The 15,583-nt window shown below is 36.2% G+C and overlaps 1 protein-coding gene across 1 annotated transcript in view; it reads left to right on the forward strand.

Moving 5' to 3' along the window:
• MYO3A (myosin IIIA) overlaps window positions 1-15,583 on the forward strand; it is a 223,605-nt gene that overhangs the window by 152,256 nt on the left and 55,766 nt on the right. Inside the window, exons 21-24 of the mRNA XM_090268047.1 lie at window positions 1,273-1,402; window positions 7,854-7,933; window positions 10,975-11,052; window positions 12,604-12,809. Of these exons, the coding sequence (XP_090124173.1) occupies window positions 1,273-1,402; window positions 7,854-7,933; window positions 10,975-11,052; window positions 12,604-12,809 (494 nt within the window). The remainder of the gene's footprint in view (window positions 1-1,272; window positions 1,403-7,853; window positions 7,934-10,974; window positions 11,053-12,603; window positions 12,810-15,583) is intronic.

Below are 15,583 nucleotides of genomic sequence, written 5' to 3' on the forward strand. Positions count from 1 at the left end.
CCAGAGCAAACCTCAGCACTCCAAGGACATTTTCCTTCTCTTCTGCACAGAATAACAGGTCATTTCCTCACAATGATGCTATAAATATTAGAGGACCGAGAAGATACTAAAATCAATGCAATGAAATAAAAATGCATAAACAAAATAAAATAATGCAGAACCTTAAGCACTCTAGTTTACTAAAACTATATTCCACAAACTTCAATATATCACAGACTTGTCACCAAAAAAAGTAATCTCAATATTATAGGTATAGTCTCTTGATGATTTTTAGCATCTGTTTTTTAAAACAAGCCTCCTTTAAAACATCCATTATCAATTGCTTATGATCATATTATCCACTTTTTAATAACTATCCATCTGCTAGGGCTGCCATAATAACAAAAATACCACAGACAGGGGGTGCTTAAACAACAGAAGTTTATTTTTTCACAGTTCCAGAGACTACAAGTCCAAGATCAAGTTGCCAGCAGGGTTGGTGTCTGGCGAGGCCTCTCTTCCTGGCTTGCAGACAACTGCCTTTTTGCTGTGTCCTCTTATCTCCTTTTCTTTGTGTACACGTGAGGGTAGAGAGAAACATCTTATAAGGACATTAGTTTTTATAAGGGCATCAGTCCTGTGGGATTAGGACCTCACCCTTATGACCTCATTTCACCTTAATTACCTGCTTAAAGACCCTCTCTCTAAATACAGTCACATTAGAGATTAGGAATTCAACATTATAATTTTAGAGGAACACAATTCAATTCATAACAACAACCATCTTACAGAAATCTTTGGGTTACATTGATATTTAGAAAGTCTTAAAATTATTTAGTGGTGCCAGAAACGTAAGCACCCCCAGTGGCCTTAAACCTCACTACTATGGAGACTAAAATCTGTGGTGGCCAATTCACTGCGGTGAGCCTATTATCATAGGAATGAGAATGCCTGGGTGGCCCCAGTGTGCTTCCTTTATGCCACCCCAACCCTCTGGAAATGCACCAAATTTCCAGCATAATAAATGGGAGGAATCAGACTTCTCTTATCATTCCAACCCAAATAAAATCAGTGAGACAAATCTTCCTCTGACAAGATTTAACTGTAAACCTGGAGAGGTTTGCTCTTCCAGCCAGGTTATAAGGGTCTACCTTTATAAATCTTTGTATACCTGTCACCTGGCACAGAGTAAGTTCTCAGTAAATATCTATTGATGATGATGATGATGATGATGATGATGATGATGATGTGACAGTGACAGTAATTGTGATGATGATCATACTTTATCAACAGGTCCTCTACAATGCAAGTGGGTTCTTAGCTAAAAATAGGGACACTCTTCCAACTGATATTGTGCTACTTTTGAGGTCATCAGAAAACAGTGTAATCCGACAACTAGTCAACCACCCTCTGACAAAAACAGGTAAGCTAAGACAATTTCCTTTAAATGAAAAGGTTTTTCAGCCCTGATCAAATAGTTTCTGATTGTGATTTTCATTAGTGTAATCCTCAATTTTTTATGTTGGTTTGCTTTTGGCTCACTAAATATGCAATTATTAATGTCCTCTGCCTAGACCATCTGAAGATAATAATAATGCATAAAGAAGGTAGGTTTTCACTAAAGAAAGTGAAGCACTCCCCAGGAAATAGGTGGTGTACTAGCTGCTTGCTAGAAGAACATGCTCCCCTCCAGAGAGTTCAGAATTGCCTGCTATTTCAGAGTGGGCAGCATTTGGTTTAGTGATCTCTGCCTTATTTATTAAAAGCTCACATGGCCTTCTTCCATTCAACCATATACATTCTTGGATTTGCTTTTAAGTAGAAAAAATGTAGCTTGGGTTGTTTTTCTTTATTGGAGTTTAAAATTGTTCTCTGTGTATTTTATAGTTTTATTGAGGTATAACTGACGTAACACATATTTAGACAGTAAAATTTGATGAGTTTTGACATACAAAAACAGCTGTACAACCATCACCACAATCACTAATGAACCTGTTCATCACCCCCAAATGATGTTTCCTCATGACCTTTTATAATCCTTCCCCCCTACTCCTCCCTGCCCCTAACCAACTATTCCAGCATCTGTTGAAAAGATGTTCATTCCTCCACTGAATTTCTTTTGCACTCTTGTTGAAAATCAATTGACCCTGTATGTATAGGCTTATTTCTAGGCTCTCTGCTGTGTGTTACTGATATTTGTCTATCTTTCTGCCAGTAGCACACTTCTTGATTATAGTAACTTTATAAAAAATCTTGAAATCTGAAGTATGTTACCCAACTTTGTTCTTTTTCAAGGTTGTTTAGGCAATTATAATTCCTTTGCTTTTCCACATGACTTTTATTATTTTTTTAGTATATTTTATTAATTATATTGTCACAATAGTTCCAATTTTTTTCCCCTTTGCTCCCCTCCGCCCAGCACCCGCCCTCCCCCAACAATCCCCCCCAGTCCATGCCCATGGGTCGTACATACAAACTCTCCTGCCTCACCCTTTCATATATTCTTCTCCTTTTTTTAAAAAATAATTAATTAATTAATTAATTTAACAATAAAAAATAACAATCCCTCCCTCTCAGACTTAAGGGTCCACATGACTCTTAGAGTACATTTGTCAACTTCTACCAAAAATCCCAGTGAGATTTTGATTGGAATACACTGAAGCTATTAGATCAATTTTAGAAGAAATGATATCATGACAATATTGAATCTTCCAATCAGGAAGCACAATATAGCTCTCCATTTAAGTCTCCCTTAATTTCTCTCAGCACCATTTTGTTGTCAATGCACAAGGCTTGCACATCTTTTGTCAACTTCTCTGCTAGCATATCACATTTTAAGCTATTATAAATGGTAATTTTTAATGCAAGTTCTTAGTGTTACTAGTACTTAGAAATTAATTAATTTTTGTTTATTAATCTTTTGCCCTCCAATGTTGATTAACTTATTTATTAGAGTAGGATTTTTGTTGTTGTTGTTGTTGTTTGTTTTTCAGCAATTTCTATAGGCTGTTCTGCATGGATGGTCATGCCACTTATAAATAAAGAGGTTTCACTCTTTTTCCTTCTGTTTACTTTTTATTTCTTCATCTTGTCCTGTTGCAGTGGCTAGAATCACCAATGCAATATTGAATAAAAGTGGCAAGAAGGAACATTCCTGCCTACTCCTGATCTTTGGGCAAAAACATTCAGTTTTTCCCCATTATGATGTTTTTTATCAGGAAGAATAAGTTACTTTCTAGTCCTAGTTTGCTGAGTTTTTATCAAACATGCATGTTTGAATTTTGCCAGATTTTTTCTGCATCTGATATATCTTATTTGTTTGTTTTTTTAATCTATAAATATGGTCAGTTACATTGATTGCTCTTTGAATGTTATATCGACCTTTTATTCCTAGGAAAAACCAGACATGGTCATGGTGCATTGTATTTTTAATGTATTACATGATTCAATTTGCTAACATTTTGTTAAGAATTTTTGTATTTATGTTCATGGATATTGGACTGTAGTTTTCTTTTCTTCTAATTATTTTTTCTGATTTTGGAATCAGACTGATACTGACCTCATAGAATGCATTGAGATGTATTGCTTCCTCTTCAATTTTCAGAAAAAGTAAAATTAGTATTATTTCTTTCTAAACTGTTTTGTAGGATTCATCTGTGAATCCATCTGGGCCTGAAGGGCTGTTTGTGAGAAGATTTTTAACTACAAATTCAATTTCTTTAATAAAACACAAGGCTATTTAAGTTATCTAATTTTTTAATAAGCTTTAGTAGGTTGTATCTTTTAGGAAATTTGACTATTTCATCTGTATAGTCAAATTTTATTGACATAAAGTTGATTATATTATTTCCTTATTATCTTTTTAGTATTTGTAGATCTTGAAGTTTTATCAGCTTATTCATTCCTGATATTGATAATTAGTGCCCTCTCTAATTTTATTCTTGTTAGATTTTCTAGAAAAATTAATTTTAGTAATATTCTCAAAGAATCAGATTATGGTTTTATTGATATTCTCGATTTCACTTTATATTTGTAATTATTTTTCACTTTTATCTTTATTGCCTTCTTTCTTCTATTTACTTTGGTTGGGTATTTTGTTTTTTCCCTCTAATTTCTAAGGTGAAAGCTTAGGTCAGTGATTTAAGAAAATGTTTTTTCTTTTCTAATATAGGCACTAATATGGGTTATTTAGAAGTCTTATATTTAATTTCTAAATATGTTGGGATTTTCCAGATATCTTTTTGTTATAGACTTCTAATTTAATTCCATAATGTTCAGAAAGCATACTTTATATGATTTAACCTATTTAATTTTATTGAAACATTTTTATGGCCCAGGATATGTTCTAACTTGTTTTATATTTCATTTGCTCTTGAAAATAATGTATAGTTTGCTATTGTTAGGTGAAGTGCTCTATAAATCTCAATTAGGTCAGCTTGTTTGATAATATTGGTCAAATCTCCTGTATTCTTACTGGTTTTCTTCTGGCTCTATCTATTACTGAGAGAGGGGTTTTGAAATATCTGACTATAATTGCCCATTTATTGATTTTTTTCTTTTATTTCAATCATTTTTGCTTCATGTTATTTTTAAGGTCTACTAGTGGGTACATAAAAATTTAGAATTCTTTCATCTTCTTGATGAATATGCCCCTTCATTATTATTAAATGACCCTTTATCTCTGATAATATTCTTTGTTCTGAAATCTACTTTGCCTAATTATGATATGGAGACCCCAACTTTCTTATGATTAGTGGTTGAATGGCATTTTTTATACTTTTAATTGCAATTTATTTTCATGTTTATATCTAAAGTGGAGTTTTTTTGTAGAAAACATATAGTTGGACCTTGCTTTTTTAAATCCAGTCTGAAATTCTCTGTCTTCTCATTGTGGTGATCAAAACATTTACATTTAATGTAATTAATGATATGTTTGGGTTGACTCTACCATCTTTCTATTTGTTTTCTATTGGTCACATCTGTTCTCTTCCCCAGGCTTTATCTGGTTTCCCTTTCTGCATTGCAGCTTAAAACCTCTTCAGACAGAGAAAGCTGGGGGAATCATAAGGCTCACTTCATTTATTTCCCCTGTCAGGGATCACTGTCCTGTACTGCTTCATTCATAGTGCATAAAAACTGATCCTCCTAGACACATGTTGCATGATTCTACTCAAATAAGACAGTCAAATTCTTAGAGACAGAAAGCAGAATTATGATTGTCTGGGGTTGTAGGATGAGTGATTGGGAAGTAAGTATTTAGTAGGTACAGAGTTTTAGTTTTAGGACATGAAAAGAGCTGTGGAGGTGGATGGCAGTGATTGTTGCACAACACTGAGAATGTATTTAATACCACTGAAATATACACTTTACAATGGTTAGATGCCTGCCCTGGCTGGGTGGCTCAGTTGGTTGGAGTGTTGTCCCATACACCAAAAAGTTGCAAGTTCAAACCCCAGTCAGGACACATAGCTAGGTTACAGATTCAATCCCTGGTTGGAGAGCAACCAATTGATATTCCTCTCTCACATTGATGTTTCTCTTTCTCCCTTCCTCTCTCTTTAAAATTAATAAACATAACATCAGATAAGGATTTTTTTAATGATTAAGATGCTAAATTTTATGTTTTGGTATTTTACCACAATAAAAAATGGAAAAGAAAAAATTTGTTTCATATATTTTGTATTTTTTTAGTTGTGTCAGTTAATCTAGTCTGTATTACTTTAATTGCCCAGAAGAAAAAGTCTTCCATTTTGAGTTTAACAATTGTTATCTCTTTCTCTATCTGCCTACAGCATCTACGCATCTAACTTCATGTTTTTCACCCTTATAAAATATGCAGCCAGATTCTTAATGCTACATTATGTCTCCTATCAGCAGAACAGTTAGTTTTGTAGTTGAAGAGAACTTCATAGTCAAAAAATGCTTCAAGAACTCAGAACCTCAAAACTATCAAAAGCACGTGGGCTTTATATCCACTTATATGTGCAAACACATAATAATAACAAAAATAAATTTATTTTAAAATTACACTCTGCTAGGTACTTTCATTTACTCCTAGTAACATTCTGAAGAGAAACTACTTTTACAGATGAGATATTGAGACTTGAAAATATTGAGCAGCTTTTCCACTGTTACTCCACAGAAGTAGGCTTGAAAATCCAGGTTCTTCAATCCTATATTTATGCTATTTCTGAGATTCTAAAATAAGACATAGCCTTTTGCATGTATGACTTCAAATATGCAGGAGTTCAGCCATTATTAGTGGGAAATGCAGCACAATTCCTTGCAGCTCACATCTCTAGTTTGGTTTATCATAGGTTTACTTGTCAGGTCAACTATAAAAGCAAACTAGATTTATTTTCTAAAATTAAGATTTATATTAATTTTAGTTCCTATCGAAATATATAGATGCATTTTTAAAAGTCTTTCACTTTTTTTAAATGATTTGATGACTATTATATACATTTTGTTAACATGAGATTACTTTACTAAATTTCCTCTAGTGTTTTTAATGTTCAGATATACTTAAAATTTTAGTTTTTATTTGAATACTACTAAGTAACAGTATCTATTAAGTAATGAATCTATCCTAATTAATGTGCTGCTAGCACTTTGTATATTCATCGTGCTTCTAAGAAATCTCCAAGTCTGTGGAAATTTTTTTCTAAAACTCCCTGGTAATCCTAGTAAAAATAATAATAGAAATTCCTGAAGTGCTTGTCTGGAGATCATCTGTTCCTAACTCTGTCCATCTTGGTGTATCAGTAAGTTTCACCTTTGAAGAGAACAGTGCAGTGTGCAGTTTGAGCCCAGCACAAAAGCCACTGCACACACTCGTCTCAGCCGGGGAGTGGGCAGGGGATGAGCAGAGTCGGGCACTGCAGGCCACGCCCCCAGCAGAGTTTTTTCCCCACCATCATCTCAGAGCCACCTTTCCGACCACAAAGCATGTGAAGGATTTGCCAAGAGCACCTAGCCTCTCCCTGTCACCTAAAAGAATGAGAGTGAGAAGAAATGATTTTTCTAAAGTGATACCCATTTCTGGAGATATTTTGAACATCACTATCAGGAGGATAAACTCTTGACTTGTGGGTGGTTTTCTTATTGTGTTTGGTGAGGGGTGGGAGAGGACTGACAGTGAACTAACATTTCCAGGAGCCTACTATGTAAGACACCTACTGTCACATTTCATCCAAATTCTTTGAGATAGGCACCATTTTCCCCATTTTATGAATCCAAACTACAACTCATAGACTTAAGTAAATAGCCCACTGGTAATACAATTTAAGTACTACAGCTGGTATTCAAACCAGGTCTTCCTGGCTTCCAAGGTCATGATTTTTTCCCTACACCATCATTTCTTCATGACCTTTGGTTGTAAACATTTATATAGCCCTCACACCAAGCACAAATTTCTCAATATTAGGTTGAAATTGTCTAGTACTCTCAGCCACACTTGAGTCACTATAACCACTTCATAGGTATTCAGGATCAACATGATTTTATAGGCCAAGTTGTATAGTTTGTCTTTGTGTTAAAGAAAATATCAGATGCTATTTAACATACACATGAAAGAAACAAATCACTTCCTTTATCATAATCACCCCATATCTTATAGCAATTAAAGGGAAATCCAAAACTTACCTCTATCTCTCCATTCTCCAAGCTAAAGTTTTTTTCTGTATTAAAAGTTTGTGATAAATTTTTACATAATATTATTTTATCTTTAACTTTCTTAATAAATAGTTAACTAACCATTTAGGTCTGACTATTGTGGGACCTACAATGCATATTTTAATATTAAGTGAATGGGGAAAATATTCTAGCCATTAAGGATTCTAAAAGCTATATTATTTTTATCTAAATTCCCATAGGTAATCTGCCACAGTCAAAAACTAAGAATATAATAAAGTATCAAATGAGAACTTCAGAAAAATCAATCAACCTGACAAAGGTAAGAAAATGCATTTTTAAGAATCGTTTATAATGGCAATATTTGTGTGCTTCTAAAAGTAAAGTCTTTTCCTTCATTTTTCTCTCTTTGATCTTGTTTGCGTCTTAAAAAGATATTTACGTTATGTTTATATTACTGCTAGACACTAAAATAATCATGCATTTCTAATATATTCTTAATTCTTTGTTTATAGCTAGTTTTAATGTTACACTCAGGCAAACTAAAAATGTATTAGCTAAGGTCAGAGATATCTACATTCTATGCATGACCAGCCCACGTTCCAATGAGACCTTGAACACTTACCTTAAACAATTATCTTAGGACTCCTGGTCAAGATGATGGCATAGGCAAACACGGCTTACCTCCTTGCATAACCACATCAAAATTACAACTAAACTATAGAACAACCATCACTCAGATCTGTCAGAAATCAAGTTGAATGGAAGTCTGACAACTATGGAATTAAAGAAACCACATCCATCCAGACTGGTGGGAGGGGCAGTGATATGGAATGTGCTGGTCCCACATCCACATGTGGTGGATAAAAATTCAGGAAGGATATCTTGGAAGCAAAGAGCCCTAGCTTCATACCAGGCCCCACAGCCCAGGGTTTCAGTGCCAAGATGATAAGTCCCCATAACCCTGGCTTCAAAAAACAGTGGGGATTGAGTCAGTGGAAGAAATTTCTGGAGTCCCAAGCAGTTCTTAAGGAACCCACACACAGACTTACTCATACTTGATCCCTCTGAGCTCCAGCACTGGGATAGCAGCTTGAAACACACCAGTGGCATACAGGGAAGGAGTGAAGTGTCCGGTATTAAGGTGAGAGCTTGGAGATAACTTTCTCCCAGACAGAAAGGTGGACAGAAGCCATTGTCCCTTTTCTGAACCTTCCCAGCACAGAGCCACAGAGCCAAAAAGTGGATGCCATATCTGAGACTCCATAAACCTGGCTAACACTATTTGCCCCACCCTGGAGATGCCATGAGACTCTGTCCAACCCAACTTATGGGCCCACCCAAGCTGTTAACAGTAACTTTTCCATATGAATTACTGGTCTAGGCTCATGGTTCACAACTTCCTAAATCTTCTAAAATGTGCAACAGCTGCCCTCAGTGAGCCTCCAGGCCCATGCTCTTGCTAAGTGACCCCAGACCTGGCACTAGTGGCAACCAGCCTAGGTTCACTGCTTGGCTTCACCTGGGAATCTCCAAGCCCAGCACAAATAGCAGCCATCTCAGACTGCTTTATAGCTCAGGCAAGGTGGCCCTGGGAAGATCACAGATGGGAGCTGGTCTTAGCCTGCACTACCCAGGAAACCCCAGAGTTTGTGCACCCAGTGGACAACTGCAGACCACATTGGAGCACCACCACCCTGAATCTGCACAGCTGATCCTCCACAGAGGGCATAGGATGGTGACCAGTGGTCACAGCCAGTCCTTGCAGCTGACTGGCCTGGGTAAATCTCTCCCATTGACCTGCCAACATCAATCTCGGCTCAACTACAATAGGAGGGTGTACTCATTCCACAGGAATGGTGCACCTCAAGCACCCAACTTGGATGATAAGAAAGGCTGTGCCGCTAGACCCTACAGGACACCTGCTGCATTAGGCCACACTACCAAGACACAGAGTCATAGCAGCTCTACCTAATACATACACACAAACTCAGGGAGGCTCTCAGGTTAGGAGACAAAGAAACATGGCCCATATGAAAGAACCCCAGAAAAAGAACTAAACAAAATGGAGATAAGCAACCTACAGATGCAGAGTTCAAAACACTGGTTATAAGGATGATCAACAAACTTAGTGAGAATCTCAACAGCATAAAAAAGATCCAGTCAGAAATGAAGGATGCACTTATTGAAACAGAGAAAGATTTATAGGAAAACAACAATAGAGTCTTTGAAGCTGAGAATCAGATAAATGATGTGGACTATAAGGAAGCAAAAAAACAACCAATCAGAACAACAAGCAGAAAAAAGAATCCAAAAAAATGAGAATAGTGTAAGCAACCTCTGGAACAACTTCAAAAGGCCCAATGTATGCATCATAGTGGTGCCAGAAAGAGAAGAGAAAGGACAAGAAATTGGAAATCTACTTGAAAAAAATAATGAAAGAAAACTTCCCTAATTGGGTGAAGGAAATAGACATGCAAGTCCAAGAAGCACAGAGTCTCAAACAAGATAGATGCAAAGAGGCCCACTCCAAGACACATCATAATTAAAATGCCAAAGGTTAAAGATAAAGAGAGAAAAGCAGTTAGTTATCTATGGATGAGTTTCCATAGGACTGTCAGCTGATTTCCCAAAAGAAATTTTGCATTCAAGAAGAGATTGGCAAGAAATATTCAAAGTCATGAAAAACAGAGATCTACAGCCAAGATTGCTGTAACCAGTGAAGATATAATTTAGAATCAAAAGACAGATGAAGAGCTTTCCAGACAAGAAAAAAGTAAAGGAGTTCCTCATCACCAAGCCATTATTTTATAAAATGTTAAAGGGACTTATTTAAGAAGAAGAAGATCAAAAGTATGAACAATGAAATGACAATAAATACATATCTTTCAACAATTGAATCTTAAAACAAACTAAGCAAACAAGAACAGAGACAGAATCATGGATACAGAGAGCATTTTGATGTTTGCCATATGAGAGGCGGGTGTGGGGGAATGAATGGGTGAAGAGGTGAGGGAATTTAGAAGTACAAGTAGGTAGTTACAGAATAGCCTTGGGGTTGTAGAGTATAGGAAATGGAGTAGTCAAAGAACTTATACACGACCCATGGGCATGAACAATGGTGGAGGGATTGCCTAAAGGAGTGGGGACAAAGGAAGAAAAATTGAGACAACTGTAATAGCATAATCAATAAAATATAATTTTTTAAAAATTACCTTAAAGTAAAAATGTCAGTGACATTTTGTTGTCTTATGTATTTGAATGCATAGACTATGATAACCTGAAGGAAAATTCCACGTGCTCCCTGTGGATCATAAAGCACAATCAGTACTGAAGCATCACTGTCTCCCTTGGTCTTCTTAGGGTGAAACTGGAGAAACCACATGTCATCCCAGAGAGACGACCAATATGAAGACACAAACAGTTGCATCATATTTTAGAGTAAGATACTAAATTACAATGTGCTGTGCTTAGGGCTGTTGTTTATTTTAAATGGGAGTGAGATAAAAAGCTAGTAACATAGTGTGCTAACAGCAAAAAAGAAATTTTACTATATTTTAATTACTATTTATTAGATGTAAGATGTATTAGAGTATACTCTCAAGAATCTGTAAAATATTGTATACTAGGTCCATCTTAATGGAGATCTATATTTGGGTTAAATTTGTCCATAGAATCAAATGCATTTCCACCAGAATAAAACTGAAAAGTACTTTTAATTTGATGCTATGAAATCTATCAGTGCTCCTTCCCACTCCTGAATAATTTTAGGATAGACAGATGGGACAAGGTTGAGCATTCATCCCCATTCTATATCTTGCTGCACACAGATAAGCTGAAAACATCAAAAGAATGAACACAGAATAACCACTGGCTGGTCCCTAAGGAAGCCCAATGCCTACACTGCAGGCATCTCTTGCCCAGCTTACTGACAGGCATGTCTATCACCTTTGTATCTACACTGCCTGGCAGATGTTTGCATGACTAGAGGAATGAGGCTCACTGATAAATGTAATGAAGAAGGGTTCCAAAATAACAGACGCACCGTTGGATGAAGATCCCATCTGAGTCTCTGTGCCCAAGAGGAAGCCGTGCGAATCCCATGCTGTGTTGATTACCCAACACCAGCATTTGGTTTGCTCTGGCCTTGTAACTGTAGGCTTTTATATTTCCAGCACTGAAAGAGATCCAGCTGTCAACAGCTATCCATGTCCACATATTACTTACCTGGCCAACTATCTGTAATCCTGGTCTCTGACATACTAGTTTTCTGGGATTCCATTTTTAATTGAATCATGATTACTTTAATATGTTATATACTTACTTAATGGGCTACTAGTTTATTATACTTAGCAAATTGGCTGCTGTTTTAATAAGGTATTGCTACATAACAGAGTTTTCCCATTTGTATGATTTTTTAAACTATAAAATAAATAAAAACATTATCAAACTCAGGCAGATTAGAGGACTTACATAGATATGATTTTTTTGTAACTATGTCCTGTATATTAAACTGCATTAACTTCTCAGTCCTCATTTTAAAGTAGGAGATGATTCTGACAGGGATTAAAGTGTTTACTTTTATTCTTTCTATAAAGAAAGAGGAGATAAGGAAATTAGTATAAGCAGGAAACTAGATTGTGTGCTTAAATATTATAATTTGACAAGTTTCCCTGAGAGGATATAATTAGTTACAAACTATATCAAAAATAATTTTATCTATTAATTGAAGTTGCCTTTAGAATTTGCAGGCAAAGTTTTAATAGCTAAATTTCTATTTATTGCCTCTACATTTTTATGAGTAAAGCTGTCTTTTATAAAATACTACATATAGAAGTGTGATTAATACAAATTTCCCTCCTTTTACTGTGAATTAGTACAAGCATGTGTGATATTTGGTTTTTAGTTTTCCTTTTTTATAATAAAAAGAAAGACAAGTTCATGAACTTTTGTATGGTACACTGGGAAATTTATTTTTGTTGCATATTGTAGTATTCCCTGATGGATTTGTTATCTAAAATGGTGGTGGGCCAACCCCATTTTGTCCGTTGCATCAAACCAAATAATGAACGTCAAGCAAGAAAATACGACAAAGAGAAAGTTCTGCTACAGCTTCGCTGCACAGGAATTCTCGAAACAGCAAGAATTCGAAGACTAGGATATTCACATCGGATACTTTTTGCTAACTTTATAAAACGGTATGTGGATTCCTTTTTAAGTTTCCACGTGTATTAATATCAAAATTCCTCAGAAGAATTATAGGAAACAATAAGAAACAATTACTTAGTTGTTCTTGGAAGGAAGCACAAAGGATTATGTGTTGAAAGGGAAGGTCACTATGGTCTGGAGCTGGAAGTCTCTCCGGGCAACTGGGATGTCCTGTGTGGTAGCACAGGCTATGTGTCACAGGCAGCATAACTGAGAGGCCTGAGCTCCTATTCAGGTCTCATCCTGGCTCTGCCACTTCCTGTGTGACCATGGCTTATACCAGTGATTCTCAATGAGAGGAGATTTTTGCCTTCAAAGGACATTTGTTGATGTTTGGAAACGTGGGGTTGTCACAGCTGGTGGGATGAGGAGATCGCACTGGCATCTAGTGAGTAGAGACCAGGGATCTTACTAAACATCTAAAAATGTGAAGGGCAACCCCACGCAACAGATAATTATCCATCCTAAAATGTAAACAATGGTTGAGAAACCCAGGCCTATATGGAACCTCATTTTCCTCATCTAATAAATCTGCCACAACTACCTAATAGAATTGTTATAAGAATCAAATGAGATATGTCTCTAAAGGTAATTTAAGAGGCATAAAGGGTATAAGGACTCCTTTTTGATATTTGAGATTAATGCAAAATGAACTCGTCGTCAGCAGCCGTCCATCTCGAGAGACGATGGTGTAGCTTCTTAAGAGTCTATCTGCACCGCCGAGAATGGCTGTGCAGTCCGACTTGGGAGTGACATGGTATCTGTCTCCTCCCGTGTTGAATCGACATCTTGCGATGACGCTGGAGTTTCTGAAGCTACAGAGCCTGGGCAGGGTGATATGGAGGGTCTGCTGTTGCCCATGCAGCAGACCCCCCCTCTCTTCTCAGCTGAAGGATCCAAGGGAAAGACGGAGTCAATACAGCTTGGCTTCAGGTGCGCCGCAGGAGTTGCCGGTGTTGACTACAACGTCAAACCACCTTAGGGACTCCGGCTCCGGATTTCCTGTCGGGGTTTACTCCCTTAGCCTTTCCCCTGAAGAGGTATGCCGCAAGGCAGCGGAGGTTTTTTGGAATCAGAGTTTTCCTTCTCTGATGTGCCCTGACTGGAAGATCGAACCAGCGACACTTAGCTCGCAGGCCGACGCTCAATCCACTGAGCTAAACCAGCCAGGGTAATGCAAAATGAACTAAACTATAGATTAAATATATTTTATTAAATAATATATTAGTGGTTATATAGAAATTCAGTATCTTATATATTTAATAATTTAAATGCTCATGCTTTTTATATGTATTAATTTTATGATTTGTATTAGCCATTAAAGTTGAAGTTTTAGTTTTAAAAGTGAAGTCTATTAAAATTTTTAGGTAAAACCTAGTATTTGAGGAATTCTACATGTGTAATATTCTCTGTCTTTTTTCAGAGTTTATCAATTAGTATTAAGAACAAAACAAAGTTTTGTGATTGCACAAGGAACTGTGATTTCTAACTCCCTCCCCCCACTGCCAAAAAAAAGCCAAAACAAAACATGGTCTTATCTCATGTCAAACATACTTTTACTTGGGGTGATCAATGTCCTTACTAAATGAAATGAGAATTCTTATTCTTTTCACAAATTTTCATATTTTCAGTATTCATGGTAGTTCCTGATTATTATCTTTCTTTAGAGAATGAGGAAAGAAAAAAAAGATATTCATTTGGAGCACCTTGAAGTAAAGTAAACCCTACCACTTTGTTATAATGGAGTGCAAAATTACACGAATATTGTGACTTCCATACTGGAAAATTCCTTATTGTAGTTTAAGGTAGTCTTTAAAACTTCAAGTTTTGGAGTTCAGAACTACAGCCAGCATCTAATCACTGACTTCACTTCTCACATAGCAGACACAATTTTACATCCTAAACTAAGAAATACCAAAATACTGTAATTTCTTATTGGCCAAGTGATAAAGCTTTCATTTCTGAACATGAAAGCAGGTAACCCACAAATGCTTGATGCGAAAGAGTTTCAAGTTTTAAGTTAAAGTTTGACCTTACTGTTATATTTTTCATTTTTAGGAGAAGAATAGACCTTTAACTTGCTTAAATATTAATATAAGTAACATCAATATAATATTAAAATAAGTATCCTTATATTTTAGTGATCTTTTTTAATGTACAAGGCACCATGCTAATCACTATGGGAAACACTGTATTTTAAAACTTGAAAGTGTAGGCTTGATCTTCAAGAAATAACAATCCAGTTAAAATTATCAGAGCCATAGGCATGGAAAGTTAATAAGCAGTGCACGGTAATAAATACCAAGATTCAAGGGAATGGTACACACAGTATAAGAAAACAGGAGAGAGAAAGATTATCTCTAGGAGGGCTACTCAGAGAGTATCAAGAAAGAGCACTCAAACTGGGACTGGATGGAGGGCATCCATCCATGGTTGTGAAAAAGACAGAAAGGGGCTTTCTCAGGGTACAGGTGGGTATGCCAAAGCTAGAAGGGCTTGAATTAGACTGGACTGGCAGAGTGGGTGTTAATGAAGTGACAGAGGATAAGATGGGATAGGATGAGAAAGCTGATTGGGTTAAAAATATGGCCTTCAATGCCAGACTAATCTAGTTCTTTCAAAATTATCAATGGTTTTACAGTATGGACCATAAGGAGAACTAAGCCTATTTGCTTGATGGTAATTATAGTGGCAGTTGCTTATTTAAAAGGACAAAGTGAGAATAAATTCTTAAATGTTTTTCTAAGACCTGTACTATTATAGA

The sequence above is a fragment of the Furipterus horrens genome, unplaced genomic scaffold (assembly GCF_987537825.1).
Source record: "Furipterus horrens unplaced genomic scaffold, mFurHor1.1.pri manual_scaffold_2, whole genome shotgun sequence".
Classification (NCBI taxonomy): Eukaryota; Metazoa; Chordata; class Mammalia; order Chiroptera; family Furipteridae; genus Furipterus; species Furipterus horrens.